We start from the raw sequence: 15,142 nt of genomic DNA on the forward strand, positions 1-15,142 counted from the left end.
TCTCACAATAGCTGGTAGCATGATATAAGTATGGTACAGTGAAAGTACAGCTAAATATCCTCATTATCCCAGTTGTAACAGCACCAATTATCAACAATAAATCACTCACTTAATCCAATTTTCTGCTCAAAATAGAAGCCTTAGACAGAATGACTTGTAGCCAAACATGCATCTGTCCAGGGTATGATCAGCAGGTGAAAGGCACATTAATTCCCCACCTCTGCTGGTACCTGGGTCACTGCTGAAGGTCCTGTATTCACGTTTTCAGGCACGGCTTAGGGCCCTGTCACCAGTCTTCCTTTATTCCTCTGAACTGGAACTTTTTACCCCAAAGTCCAACAATCCTAAGCTCCTTTTTTTCTCCTCCCCTTCTTTTTTTCTTTTTTTGCTCCAGCAGCCTCTCTTTCAGTTATGGAAGCTTTTACCATGTAAGGGCAATGTTTCATCTGACTCCTTTGCAGGAGCTTCTGAATGGCAAGCGTAACGTAGTCCCTCCAAAATCTCCTCCTCAAAATTCAAGCATCTTTTTTTCATAGCCTGCTCGCTTCCAGGGATAAGCCACTGGGGCTGCAGTCCTTCCGCATGAGGGAGATATGAAATAGGCACTTGAAGAGTAGTGTTCATTTCAGCTGCTTAGGTGCCAGCTAATTACTCAAGAAAGGGGCGAGACTTGGTAGATTAAGTAGATAGGTATATGTTAGTGGCCCCTAAGGATGGGATTCACTTAAAACAAAATGCAGCCCCAGGATTTTAACCCATCCTTTCAAAGGGATAGGAACCTAAACCTACCAGATTACGCCACTTAGCCAAGCAACCATTAGAACTAACAACAGTCACTGAATTTTGCTATTGGAAGGATACATTTCAAGGGTGATGACCCACAATGCATTGCCTCCCAACCAGGGCGTGCACTCCATCCCCCACTTAGGCTTCAATAAAAATTGAAAAGAGCCGTTTAAAAGCTCATCATTCTTTTTTCTTAGAGGACAGGGGTTACTACAGTAGGTTTATATGCGAAATAATTACTAAATAATAATTTGCGAAATAATTTGGATCAGATTCGGACTTAGACATGCCATCAATACAATTTTATTTTGCATGTTTAGACTAAGTTTAACAGCACTAAATTATTAGTATTACCAGAACTAATGTCCAAAATCTACTGTAAACATTATACATGGTGACACCATATCCCTCTCATTTGTCAGTGAATTTAGGTTACTGTTTGTAATTTACCCTCTGTACAAATGTGTTATGTAAATTAAGTCGGCCAATCTTGAATGCAATACATGCAACACTTAATATTAGAAAACTTTCTATTGGCACAGCAAAGAACAAGTATAAATCCTGCTCATTCTGCCCTTATGGAAGCTAATGTAACTACGTCTATCTCTTGCGGCTGGCTGGTTCTCACTGTTCAGGTAAAAGGGAGAGGAGTGAATTAAGGGCAGGGAGGGAAATTTGGGCACAATTATAAAAAGAACGGCTCTCAAGTTAGACTCTGTTCCCTTCATTCATACCAAAGAGCTGGATCATTCGCAAACATCACATCAGTGTTTATTGAGTTTTGACACTCTGAATGTTAATGAAGGATTTCAGCTATCAATAAATTTGACAATAAAGCAACTTGGTGAATCAAGCACAAACACCAGTTGATAAGCATATTCACGTCTCTAATTTAGTCCTAATTTGGTCCTACTCTAATTTCAGGACCAGCTATCAAATAAATGAATACCAGCTGTTCTTCTACATTGTATCTGCAAAGAAACAGCAGTAATATTCTTAAAGCTACAAGCTGCCAGAATTTCCAGCAGTGCCTCTTCTTAAATCAAACAACCAGTCAAAGAACATAATACTGGCCAGTATAACAGCCATTTGATATGCAATTACGCTTTAGCACATGCAATGGCCTGGACTTAGCTGGACAATTCCTTTAAACATAGCATACATATGAAGCTTCAGAAGAAACATTTACACAAAATGGTATACAATAATTTCAAATGGACACTTATGGAACTTTATTATCCATAGATGCTGTATGTTACAGCTAATCTTAATCCTTAAAGTCAAAGTTAAAGACATTTACCTGTGACCAGCTGCTTCTTCCTTCTGTAAAGAGAGATTTTTTCTATGTTAGAATGGGAAAAAATGCAAAAAAAAGGTCAATTCTCTAGAACACCACTGCTCACCCAAATAATAATTTGCGGCTGGAAATTTATAAATGACTTCTTCACATGGAGATGTCTTACAGATGCTTTCTGGGGACTGACAAGCAATCAGCTCTGTGCATATATTTCAGGAGACCATCTCTTTCACCTCTTTTTCATATGTATGGCCAACGATAACCTGGCAACCATTTGCATCTGCCAATAACCAAACATCAGATGGTCTACACCAGACCCTTTGTATCATTTGCCTTTGAGCTTCTTAAACAAGGCTACGTGTCTAGGATTTGCAAGCAAGAGATATAATCATAGGGTCATAAAACATGAATAGTCCAAACAGAGTAAATCAATACGCTAATTTTTTTGAGACTGTTTGTTTGTCTTTGGGCCAAATGCAGCTTATGACAGCAATGAGGGCATAGAACATGCTTATGACCAGTATCATAGCAGCAATTGAGTAACTGGCCATTATTCATTAGTAATACAGAAAGCGGTAAAAACAGGTGACGGTTTGTTATTGCACTGGTTCCTTAACCTTTTAATAGCGCTCTAACCTGATTGAAACACGCAATCAAAAATTAATCATGCAAACTATTCAAAAATTGAAAAACACCTTAGGGAAAATTAATCCTATTTGTGATTAATTTGTGATAAAAGTAAGCATGTTAGGTGAATTCATCTTTAGTGTAAATTTATCAAATAATTTTTCAAATAATAATTTCCCGTGAAACTATGATTGAAACATCTTGGAATACTTCCTCTAAACAACCCGAAAGTTCATAACCATTAACTACGTTTTTCAAACTTTTAAAGATACAGTAGTAAAAACTTTCCAAATGATTCTACAGAAAAAATGTAGAAATGCAGAAGCATTTAAATAATCCAAAACAAGTCCTACATCTGCAGGCTAGTGTGGACTTCAGCTACGTTGTAAAGTTAACATTGAGTAGACATTTTTAAAGCATTAGGATGACTGATCAAACTCAAGTCAGTTCCTAAATAAGAAATATTGCGAGAGAGACATTTCCCATGTGTGCTAGATGTAAATTTGTCTTAATTTCATTCTATTTTTAATTCCTAGGATTCTGGGAACTGAATTAGGCTTCCCTCTCTCCTTTTATGGACACAGCTTTGTTCAAATCTATCACTGTTCAGGTCACATGATGCTTTACTGAGGGTAAATGTGGCCAGTGGATCACTAAACTCGGCCAAACTCAGACAGCTTGCAAGCGTTACTCCCGCTGCCTAATTTTAGGCTGTATGTTTACGCGTGTATTTATAATCCACTCATACATCTTCTTCTTTCGCCAGACTATTCTAGAAGGTATAATATGCACTTTATACAGACTCAATTAGGCACAACATGCTGTCTGTTAAACATCAAGTGATCAGATACTAAATGTTATTCTCGGCGATAAAGTCACCAATCTGTAACTGTGAATAAGAACTTAAACAAGAAGTAAAAAGAAAATAATGATAGTAATAGTAATGACAATAGGGAATTGTGTTCTTTAGCATGTTATTACCATGATGTCATGATGACTGTCTTTGCGAACGTCCTTGTCTAGCAGTACATGGTGCAGAGAAACATGACAAATGGTAACTGAAACAGACTGCGACTCGGAAATAGCACTATTAAAATATTATTTTAATATTCTGAGTGTTTGGAGATGCAGTGCTGGTGTTTCGTTATCGTTCCGGAGGCGAAAGTTTTAAAAAAAGGAAGGACAACTTAAGTGCTGATATTCCAACTATTCATTTTTACAAAAAACTAAATGAACCCATGAATGAGTTAGTTCTGTTATTCCTAAAGAATGCAGAGAGACAGGCTGGAGGAGACAAACAAGAGCCCTCGCATCTAGACACACATACTGCAGCGTAAGAACAGAAAGGTTCTGAGCTCAATATCAACCGCAGGACATGTACCTGAAAAGGAACGGCGGACTAATTTTCATACTGCACATTCCGGAATGTCAGGAAATCTGAGTTGTAACTGAGCTGCATGGCAATGGTACGATACCGTTGACAGGCTGAAACGGCGCGGTCTTGCTGTCCAGACGGATGACTTGCACTGAGCGGCTGGACACTGAAGAAACTGTGCCGGTTTCTGTCACATCTGAGGTACAGATGGGAGCTACAGACTAGACACGGCCATTAGAGAAAAGGTTAGAAGCAAAGATCAGACAGTATGAATGACTAACATATAACATGACTGTTCTTAAAGTTGGATAGAAAGTCAATCATTTGATCTTCGTATGTATACATTTTTTTAAACTTAACCGTAAAAATAGTTATTTGTATAAGCAGTGTCTGTTATATAAGTTTATGTAAACCATACAGAGAAATTGGCATTCAAGGAGTTTTAATGAGAAGCATTTTATATGACATACCTGCTCTTTTTTAATTGAAGTACATGCTTCTATCAAGTTCCAGTGCATTTGAGCATCTGCGGTGACAAGCAATTCCTCCTCAATCCTCTGGGTGGCAGTGTCCATCCTCATCTTTGCCTGGTCCAATTCAGTTCCCTCAAAGGCCTGGCTCAGTATTGTTTCCGTTCCCTTCTGGGAAACATGAATTTCTGTGGCTGGATCAAAAGTGATGTCCTGTTTTGTGACAAGGGCAATAGTTTCTTCCACAGGATCTGTGGCTATCGCCACATCCTTCTGCTGTCTATTTTCATCCTGTTTGTGGCAAGTCTCTTTTATAGGATCTTCAGAATTTGCTTCACAAACAGCAGGCTTCCAACCCTTGCTGTTTGTAAACTTGCTTACTTGCTGTTGGGTAATCCTTTGACCGACCTCTAGGTGGCACACCTGGTCTTGAAGCTCCTGGACAGTGCTTTCAATTTGTCGCAGCCGTTTCACCACCTCTGTTTGGGTCTGGTCATCCTGAATGACCTCTTCCATTACCCTGGCTTTGTCATCCTCCAGCTTCGATGCTCTCCAACAGTTGACAGCGACCATCTCCTTGGCCTCCAGGACTAGTTTCTGGGTCTTTCTTAGCTGTTGCTCTTGCTCAGTCAGTTTCCTCTCTGTCTCCTCTTTCAGTGCCTTCTGCTGCTCCAGCTCCTGTTCACTGAAATCAACCTTCACCGCTATGCAAGGAAAACTTTCACCTGGACGTTCAAGAGACTTTAAATTTAAATGGGGCATATTTTCAAAATGTTGATGTTTCAAACTGAATGCTTCATTATGATGAAAAATGGAAAGTTTGAGATGAACATTACAAAACCTCACAATGGAGATGAATGTTTCGGTAAACACTCACACATTTGCTAGATCTTTCCTGATGGCTGTCTGTTGCTGGTAGCATTTGATGTATGCTCTTTCTAAGATCTCAAATGCATTGCTGAGAGCAGCATCCTGAAAAATGGATCGTAATCGCAACAGCTAATACCTCAAACCAAAAAAGTCAAGAGACAGAGCAGATTACTGATTTATGAAAGAACACTGACATAAATTGATTTTAAAGTTAAAAGGAAATATGACAGACATTATTGCAGTAAATTCATTCACTGCTGATGTATCAGATTAGAACTGCAGTTTCCTACTGTAGGTCAATCAATCATCAATTAGCATTAGAATATAACTTTGTCCACATTACTGTGTGGTTCAAAATAAATAAAACCATTATCCCGATTATTTTTGAGACATTAAAATTTCCTCTTTGAAAATTCTGAACTGCTGGTATGTGGGACCAGACCTCGGTGCATCAGCCTGTAATCGTCTATTTTAGTCAAGAACTTCTAAGCTATACAACTGTCACTTATAGAAGAACCTGGGCAGATGTTTTCCAGAGATTCCGTTTGTCATTGTTACACCCATCTGAGTTCGAAAGTTCATAGTCTGCGGTGTTTCCTCCGCTCCGTTCTCCACGAGTTTATACATCTTACCGAGCCAGATGGCTTTGCTGCCAGAAAGTCGACAAATTCCTCTGATGACATCTCCTGCAGGATCTGAACTCTGTCCCTCTGGTTGTATGGGGACACGATTCCACAGACTGAGCCGCAAACCTCCAAGTTTGCTCGCTGTTCAACACCAAGGGAAGAGGGTTTTACAGAAGACTATGAGCAGACAACCTTGACTGAATTGTAGAAAATGTATTTATGTTACAAAGTCAAATATTGCAACAACTTTCTATTCTATAATAGGTGTCTCAGATTAATGTGTTATCCACACAACCAAATTCAAATGAATTAGATGTGACCATTTCTTATTTATGCTGAAAAACATTATAAATGAAAAGTTAAATGTTTCTCCTTTGGCATTTTCAGTCAAAGTGAATGAGGTCATCACTACGGTGAACGATGACAGACATAAAACGTAACGTAAATAGTGTATTTTTTCTCTATCCAAATATTTTGCCATGGAAACAGTTAAGCCACAAACACGTCTGTCCGTCCACGGAGAGGTTGGCGATCCCTGGTTGAGGGTTGGAGTCTAGAACATTTTAAAGAGAAAAATGGGAACTGAAAGAGTTTTCGGTACCTCATGCGCATTCTTATTACCTTTTGTGTCTCCTCAATCTCAGACTGCAGTGAGCGTTGGTGTAGGGCAGGCCTACCTCTTCCTGAGGACCTACCAAATCTGTCAGTGACATAAACCACATTATCCTGCACTGGCAAAACCCCATCAGCAGCATCTTTGTGGGGATCTGACTGTAAACGTTTGAAAGATGTTTGCAGTGTGACGACAGCAAAAAAAAAAGCAAAGCTAATCCACACGACAATAAATTACCACCCTATTTCCTTTGTTTTTCAATTATTTCTATTACAAATGCAATCTCAGAACAAATTACTTATACAAATATATTCCCAAGTATGGTTGTTGTATGGCTGTTGATTGTGAAAAATATTTCTCATCTACCTCAGGAGATCCAATTGTGTGTTCTCTTGTAATTGTAGTAATTCCAGTTGCATGTCCTTCAAGAAAAAACACATTTAAATTTATCCTGATAGAAATATTACATTATCTATAAAACTAAATGGAAATTATCTATATGAACCATACTGAATGTTACTAACCATAACACCACGTGTGCTTACATATGTATATGAAATTGTTTATTTCTGGTTATCATTCTTTGTTTGTGTATCTCTTTTTTTTTAATCATAGGCAAAAAATACCTCAATTATTTTGCAGTTCTGCTGATAGGAGATCTTCAGGTCATCTATGAAAACTGATTTCTTCAACATAAAAAACACATTTCAAATTTAGCTGGAAACAACATATTAAATGGGTCACCTAAATTCAGCTTAAAGATTATTTTTTACCTTGCTAATTTCTTTGTCTTTTTCAGCCAACGTAACTAATATTTCATCCAGTTCCTCCTGCAAACCAGTACAGTATAATTTTCATTAATTGTATCAGATATAGAAATGTTATATAGTCCGTCCGTCTGTCCATTCTCTATGTCTGTTTGTTCTATGCAGGGTTGAGGAGGTTTGGAGTCTATGCAGGAGGCAATAGGCTTGAGGCAGGGAATAACCCAGGATAAGGCGCCAACCCATCACAGGAAAAGTTTATAATATTTGAGGTAAATGTTGTATTTAATCCAAATGGTCCTACCCTGATTTCAGCATTTATTTTCACCAGTTTGCTGATGCGTCCTTCAGAGTTGGTCTTTTCATGGACGAGTTTTTCATTCTGCAATCACAGCACTCAAATGTTACAGGACACACACACAAGCAAGAGGCTCCAAGTTGAATGACTCCATGTCTTTGGACTGTGGAACAAAACCAGAACATCTGAAAAACATGGCTAATACAGAAAGAACAAGCAAAAGCCACATACACAGAGCAGGGGTGGAGTTTGGACCCTGGAGATAGGAGGTTATAATGCTGATACTCGCAGGGCCACTCTGCTGTCTGACAATACAACATGTAAAAGCAAAGTAAACACTTCAAATACAAAAGGTGCAACAAAGCACTTTTTTATCTCTCCTGGTATTTTGGAAGGTTCCTGAGACAGGCTCTGGACTGCCAAATATAATCACAAAATAACAGGCAAATTGTGATTTTCAGTGTAAAGCATTTAACAGCAAATCATCAGGGCTATATAGTTCAAGCAGTATTTGTGGGTCAAAAAAGACCAAGCATTAAAAAAATATATATTTTACAGGAATGGAAAGACTTACCAATTCCTCAATAATCTTGATGTGTGCTTTTAAATATTCATTTTCTTTAATCTGAAATGGAAAAAATGACTGCATTCCAACTGATACTGGAAGACCCAAAATATAAACATTAGTAGCATTTAGTGAAGTCATTGAGGATATAAATTCTCTCATTAAATTGTAGGTATAGCATGCACTAACCCATTCCCTCATTTGTATGGTATACTATAAAAATACTCATTCACTCCAGGAAATACAAGCCTAGTATCATTTCTTTTGAGTGGTGTGTGAGATTAGCCCAGTTTTGGTCACCCGCCTATGTCACACAGTAGTGCGTCTCTGTACCAATTTGCAGTTGCCCGCCTGGGTCTTGGCAGCTTTATCCTGACTCTCTCTCGTGACTCGTCTGGCTTCTTCTAGCTCATCACAGAGGGACTTGCTTCTCAGTGCAGCGCGCTGGGCACTTTCAACAGAATAGAGATATGCATCGCAGGTGGCACATCTAGCAAACACGACAACACAGTGACCAGTGAAAGGACGCCACACTCAGTGAAATGACATTCATGTAGGACCTCAAAATTAAAGCAATTGGGATAACACTTTACTTAAAGCTGTCATCATAATGCATTATAGATAGCTTCTATAATGCATTATAATGCAGTACTATAATCACAGCTATAACTATTCATAAAAAGGCATAACATAGTATAGCCATGTTTACTATGCATTATGAATGTTCAATGAGCTTTCATCTATAATGCACTATAAATACCTTCAGAATGAAGTACAAAGCATCCTTAATTCTTATACTCACCATTATAATGCATTAGGAAGGTTAAAAGACACTTTTCTCAAAATATACATTTATGTGTGCATAATTTTCCAAAGCAATTCATGCAAAAAATATTGCACTACTTGCTAGATCTCATTAACAGTACTAATACCTGGCCAGTTTGGTCCTGAGCTCTGTGACCTCGACAATCAGTTGCAAGTTTGTATCCTCACACTGGGACACCGTCCCCAGGAGGCTGCTGTTCTGCTCATTCAGCTTTTTCTGTGTGTGCTTCAGCTCCTCAAGGACACTCAGTAAGTCCCTCGATTCACTGAACCCGAGCAGGAATTTAGCAGACATTAATTCCACTTCTTCATGTTTACAACAGTCGTGGTCCATACTACTGGTAACACTTTATTTGAAGGAGCGCAAACAATGTATTATGCTATTACTTATGTATTAATGTCTTAGCTACATATTGATGTAATTTTAATTCATCATTTATGAATGCCAGTTTTTATCTTTATCAATCACTATATTTGTTACTGTATCAGTTAATTCTATACACCTTTGTGATTCAAAGTACTGAAAGAACAAATAATAATTAACATGCAAAATCTCATGTTTGTATCATTAATGAATGGTGATGCATCTTTTATCCTAAGCAGTTACTTCGTTACTTCTGTAACTACTGAATCCAGAACTACTAACTACTGAAGGAACAAGTAATGACTAACACAAGCGAAATACTGATCTCGTGTTTAAGGAACCATGATGCATCCTTAATCTCAAGTAGCAACTATATTCGTTTATGATTTGTGCTTCATGATTTGTATATATTTGTTTATGATGTCTGCTACAAATACTGAGTAGTAACTGAGTATTTATGCCCCCTGAAATAAAGTGTTACCCATATTAGAATGAATCAGTCATTATGGCCTATGGACTTTATTGTAGAGTTTATACCAAACTGTACTACAATTCAATATCTGTACACTAACCACAACAAGGAAGCTGTAAATCACTTACCAATGACAGCCATCTCCTCCTTCTGGATACTGTTTCTCAGTCTCGAAAGGCGAGAACTCAATCCCTATCGACAGAATGAAATTATATATGTCATTCCTTTGGAATTGGAAATTTCTGCTTTGTGTGTTTCTCTCTTAAAGCTTACCATCTATTGGTACTTGGCAACGTTCAGCACCCACAGTCTGATAGTCACCCTCCTGAAAGCTGAAGCAATTGTTTCATTATTAAACCAAAAAAAGCATTTAAAATTACAGAACTGTCTGACTAAATGAAATGCTTCATGTATCCACGGTCAACAAAGCAATACTGTACTATTTTCTTTAGCTACTTCGGAAGGCTTTTGAGATAAATTCAAGACTTGGTGAACCCAGACAGGATACGCAATGCGGAAAACGGATGGATTTTGGAAGCACACCTAAATTGACTTTTCCTTTGGTATGCCACGCATATTTGCGGTAAATGTTATTTAACACATTCCGCCTACAGGCAGAATATTACTGAATACCCATATATTGTCTAGCCCAAGAGGATATACTGGGACAATGTGCAGATAAGTAGGTTAAGATGCTGTGTCCATGATCCGAAGTTTGCCGAGTTATTTCACTGTTGGCTCCTTGAGCAATGCCCTTAACCCTAATTTCTCCAGGGACTGGCTGACACTACTTTCTCGATTGTATGCCACTTTAGATAAAAGCATCTTCTCCTTACCCGTCCTGACAGCACCGGGAGATCCACATCCTCATGACAGAGTGGAAGGTGTCCTTCCTCACCGAGAGGTCTTTGCGCTCAGGGTCCAACATGTCATACAATATAGCTAACCTGTCCTGGCCAGGGCTCTGTGCTGTCATTTCTTGCAGATACCGCATAAGTGTTGTGGCCAGCACTTCCCCTTTCAGAGTGGAGAAGGTAGGTTGACATTGCTGTACGCTCCATCTCTTTATTTTTACATACAAGGAGAGAGAGAAGTACCTTTGCCCAAGGTGTCACATGCTTCGAATGTAATGTTCAGCAAGTGCTCCTCTGAAAATCCACTAGTGCAGTATCCATCCTCACCAGCGTTATCCAAGTCATAGCTTGCAGACCTGCACACTACATGAACAGCTGAAGTCGCAAATACAGGAATTTTGAGGCAAATATCATGTAGGTGCAAAACATCCATCCCATCCATCCATTTTCCAAACCGCTCATCCTATTGGGTCGCGGGGGGTCCGGAGCCTATCCCGGAAGCAATGGGCACGAGGCAGGGAACAACCCAGGATGGGGGGCCAGCCCATCGCAGGGCACACTCACACACCATTCACTCACACACCTATGGGCAATTTAGCGACTCCAATTAGCCTCAGCATGTTTTTGGACTGTGGGGGGAAACCGGAGTACCCGGAGGAAACCCCACAACGATATGGGGAGAACATGCAAACTCCACACACATGTGACCCAGGCGGAGACTCGAACCCGGGTCCCAGAGGTGTGAGGCAACAGTGCTAACCACTGCACCACCATGCTGCCCTAGGTGCAAAACAAGTAAGGAGAATTGCTGGAATGTTTCAAGTTTAACGTTCATAAGTTATTTCTCACGGTAGGTAGTTATACTCATGTATTTTTATGCTGTTTTTTTTTATTGTTTTGATTTTGCAAAGCATCCTTCATAATAAAGAAGCTATATAAATAAAACATGTCATTATTGTTACTGGAACTTAGAGGACATAATTGCTGTTAATGAGAAAACATTGCATATTTCAGAACTCTTTTTCCTTACTTTCATTGCTGCCTGAAACTTGGTTGGGCTCAGAGAGGTTGACCCCAGAATCCTGTGACAGCCCTGTCAGGTGCCACTGAGACAAGGCAGGAGCTCTGTGTCTGTTTCGTTTCACATGCGACGGTGTGCAGTGAGCCATCTCAGGCACCGAGTAGGACCACCTTCCACTTTTTGCAGTCTGACCTCTCCGCATGCTGAACTTCGACTGCTCCACATAGAAATGTCAAGCTCCATTCATGCCGTACTCGTGGGCTGTAACAATCTTGAATCTAAATTAAATTCATTTCGTGAAAGTTCATTGCAACAATGACTCACTGTAGGTTTATTCTAGTATTTTACCCATCCATCCATTTTCTGAAACTGCTTACCTTATTCAGGATCCTGGGCAGTCCAGAGCCAATGGGCACAAGGCAGGGAACAACTGAGGATGGAGCACTGACCCATCACAGGGAACACTCACACACCATTCACTCACAAACACACACCTAGGGGCAATTTGGCAACTCCTCAGCTTGTTTTTGGAGTATGTGTGTGTGTGTGTGTGGGGGGGGGGGAAATACCCAGAAGTAACCCCACAACAACACAGGAAGAACACATAAACTCCATATACATGGAACCCTGGCAGAGACTTGGGAAGCAATAGTGCCAACCACCACTGCGCTACTCTGAGAACAGCTATCAGATACTATTTTAGGCACAACAAAAACCGGAAAATTGTCTCCATGAACGCAAGAGAATAATAGTAGTTCTTACCTTGTAGACAATTCAGATCCTCCAGTCTTTGAAGACCTGCTTTATCAAGATTACTGTTGCATTTCAGTCTACTTCCATAATGTCATAGAAGCCCTATTTTTAGACCACACGAGAGTTCAGTACTGGTTTCCCCATGATGTTTACAGGGAAAGCTGTTGATCTTGACAGAACCCGGCCTTAGCTTGTTTTGTGCATTTACTGGCACACATCAAAACCAGCTGACACGGACAGCCCCCCCCCCCCCCCCCACCACCCCCAGCCCCCAGCCACAGGCGGCAGTGAATTAAACCATTCACCTCCAGACTAATCAGCATGCTATTTTATGCACAAGCCAAGCGCACAATATTCCTGTGATAGGCCATTTTAATTAAGATCGTGCAGTTTAGCACATCAAATGTTTTGGGCCAGTATCTTCTGGCTGCCCCCTCATTTGTTACTGTTTTTGCAAGTGTAAACAGCTCCTCCACTGAAAGGCATGCTCCAGTCAGACTTAAGATTCTATACATAAGCTCTTTCTGTCTTGCTCTTCTTCTCTCTCTGCCATATACATGTATGTATGTATGTGTGTGTGTGTGTGTGTGTGTGTGTGTGTGTGTGTGTGTATATGTATATATATATATATATATATATATATATATATATATATATATATACATCAGGATATTTTCTAAAAGCTAAGCACTGACTACTTGCCATTTACCAAATGTAAACATCCATTTCAACGGTCTGCTGTCTTCTTTAATGGACAAATGATCCCTCAGATTATTTATATAAAAATAGCATCAGTCTCTCCAAGACATTTTCATGAGACAATGACATGCCCTGAACTATACTGTATTTTTTTGTTTTAAAGTAGGCACAACATGGATGTAATTCTTCTTGCAAAGCATATTGAATATGTGCAATACAACATTGAACTGAAATGCACGTGAAACACAAGCTAAAGCTTCCCTTGCCAGGTGTGAAGATATCTCAGCTACGAGCAGGAGGCAACCCGAGGCACGGAAGGAAGGAAGGAAGGAAGGAAGGAAGGAAGGAAGAAAGAAAGAAAAAAAGAAAGAAAGAAAGAAAGAAAAAGACTTTAAGTTAGTTTTTGCTGAGTTTGGAGCTGACCTATCCCCTGACTGATGTTGACTATTGACATCCTGGCAGAGTTAATGTGATGGAGTTTAATGAGTCTAATTAAGCCTAATTAAACCATCTTATGCCACTTGCTGGAAGTGTTTTATGATAATATTGTATTCCTACAAGAAAAAAAATGTGAGAATGATCAGCATATTTAGCCCAGAGCTGTGCTGGCAGAATCCTATATTAAGGTTTTAAGACTTTAATGGTTGGTGTTTAGGTAACTTGGAGGAATCAGATCTCACAGCAACATGGAGGTAGCAGTTGAAGGGATATGAAAGTCATTATTGTGGAGATAACTGAAAACGAGGAGTGGGTGGGCAGGACCATACTGGAGATTTTGCCAACGGGAACTATTGAATACATCAAAATTTTTTTATTTTCTAGTTCTGTGAAAAAACTAATTTGGATTGTTCACAGAAGATGGAGCCCCAGTCTATGTTTCTCAGAAATTTATTCTTCTCATGATGAACCAACACATGTTTAGAATCCTGTCCAAAGTTTTGGGGCAGTGTATGGCTTAGTGGTTAAAGATGCTGTACCTGTGATCAGAAGGGTGCTGGTTCAAATCCCAGACATGGCTCTGTGATTTCACCCCTAAGCAAGGCCCTTAATCGCAATTAACCCCAGGGGGTGTCTGATTCTGATTTCCCTCAAAAAACAAACATCACTTTGGATGAAAATGTCTGCTAAGTAAGCAAAATGTAAACAGTCCATTACTTAAGATGTAGGAATTATGCTAGTGCTGTGCCTGATTTTCCAGGACAGCACAGTAAAAATTGTAAGTTACTGTATTGTAAATGTGTTGTTTACATAAGATAAATAACAGGTATTCTGAAAAGAATGAATCTTCATTTTCCCCAGTCATGTTTCAAACAGGGGCGTGGATTCCTGTTTGAGTAGTGCGAGTCCCGCGCCTCTCACCAGACATGGCTCCTTCCAGGCTGTGATATTTAAACCAATAAAAACGCACCATGCTTTCGTGCTCCCCATACTGAGCGGCCGATTGCTCCAGGACACTCCCCAGACGATTCCATCTGTTCGACAATTACAAATACTGTTATAAATACTGCCTGGAACTTCTGACCAGACAAGGTATGACTATGGTATGTGTAACAATATCCTTAAAAACCGAAACAAAAATGAGGCTAATGTTTGGCCGAAGTACCTGAATGGCTACAGAAACAGAACACAGGCCTAAAAGCTGCAGCTACGCCCAACTGTACACAGTTTATCATTAAGCAGAAGGCGGCCCAGAGGGACATAAAACATGCATTGTATACACTTTGCTGAGAGGTGAATTGTGCAGAAAAACCATTACTGTCAGGCTAGAGGTGTGTGGCTTGGAGTCCCATAGAGGATAACTTACTTTAAAATAGCCTAACAGTTCATTAGCACAACACAAAATCACTATTCACTTACCTACAG

General features: G+C 39.6%; 1 protein-coding gene across 1 annotated transcript in view; it reads right to left on the reverse strand.

Moving 5' to 3' along the window:
- Positions 1 to 12,775, reverse strand: part of LOC125751322 (uncharacterized) — a 29,181-nt gene extending 16,406 nt beyond the window's left edge. The window contains exons 1-19 of the mRNA XM_049029987.1: positions 12,590 to 12,775; positions 11,837 to 12,105; positions 11,050 to 11,181; positions 10,789 to 10,969; positions 10,226 to 10,284; positions 10,081 to 10,144; positions 9,224 to 9,382; positions 8,625 to 8,742; positions 8,301 to 8,351; positions 7,733 to 7,810; positions 7,438 to 7,494; positions 7,291 to 7,350; positions 7,031 to 7,086; positions 6,673 to 6,751; positions 6,058 to 6,192; positions 5,433 to 5,527; positions 4,556 to 5,240; positions 4,186 to 4,306; positions 2,087 to 2,109 (exon numbers count right to left, since the gene is read on the reverse strand). Of these exons, the coding sequence (XP_048885944.1) occupies positions 2,087 to 2,109; positions 4,186 to 4,306; positions 4,556 to 5,240; positions 5,433 to 5,527; positions 6,058 to 6,192; positions 6,673 to 6,751; positions 7,031 to 7,086; positions 7,291 to 7,350; positions 7,438 to 7,494; positions 7,733 to 7,810; positions 8,301 to 8,351; positions 8,625 to 8,742; positions 9,224 to 9,382; positions 10,081 to 10,144; positions 10,226 to 10,284; positions 10,789 to 10,969; positions 11,050 to 11,181; positions 11,837 to 12,029 (2,346 nt within the window). The 5' untranslated portion in view covers positions 12,030 to 12,105; positions 12,590 to 12,775. The remainder of the gene's footprint in view (positions 1 to 2,086; positions 2,110 to 4,185; positions 4,307 to 4,555; positions 5,241 to 5,432; positions 5,528 to 6,057; positions 6,193 to 6,672; positions 6,752 to 7,030; positions 7,087 to 7,290; positions 7,351 to 7,437; positions 7,495 to 7,732; positions 7,811 to 8,300; positions 8,352 to 8,624; positions 8,743 to 9,223; positions 9,383 to 10,080; positions 10,145 to 10,225; positions 10,285 to 10,788; positions 10,970 to 11,049; positions 11,182 to 11,836; positions 12,106 to 12,589) is intronic.
- Between the last annotated feature and the right edge of the window lie 2,367 nt (positions 12,776 to 15,142).

The sequence above is a fragment of the Brienomyrus brachyistius genome, chromosome 11 (assembly GCF_023856365.1).
Source record: "Brienomyrus brachyistius isolate T26 chromosome 11, BBRACH_0.4, whole genome shotgun sequence".
NCBI lineage: Eukaryota > Metazoa > Chordata > Actinopteri > Osteoglossiformes > Mormyridae > Brienomyrus > Brienomyrus brachyistius.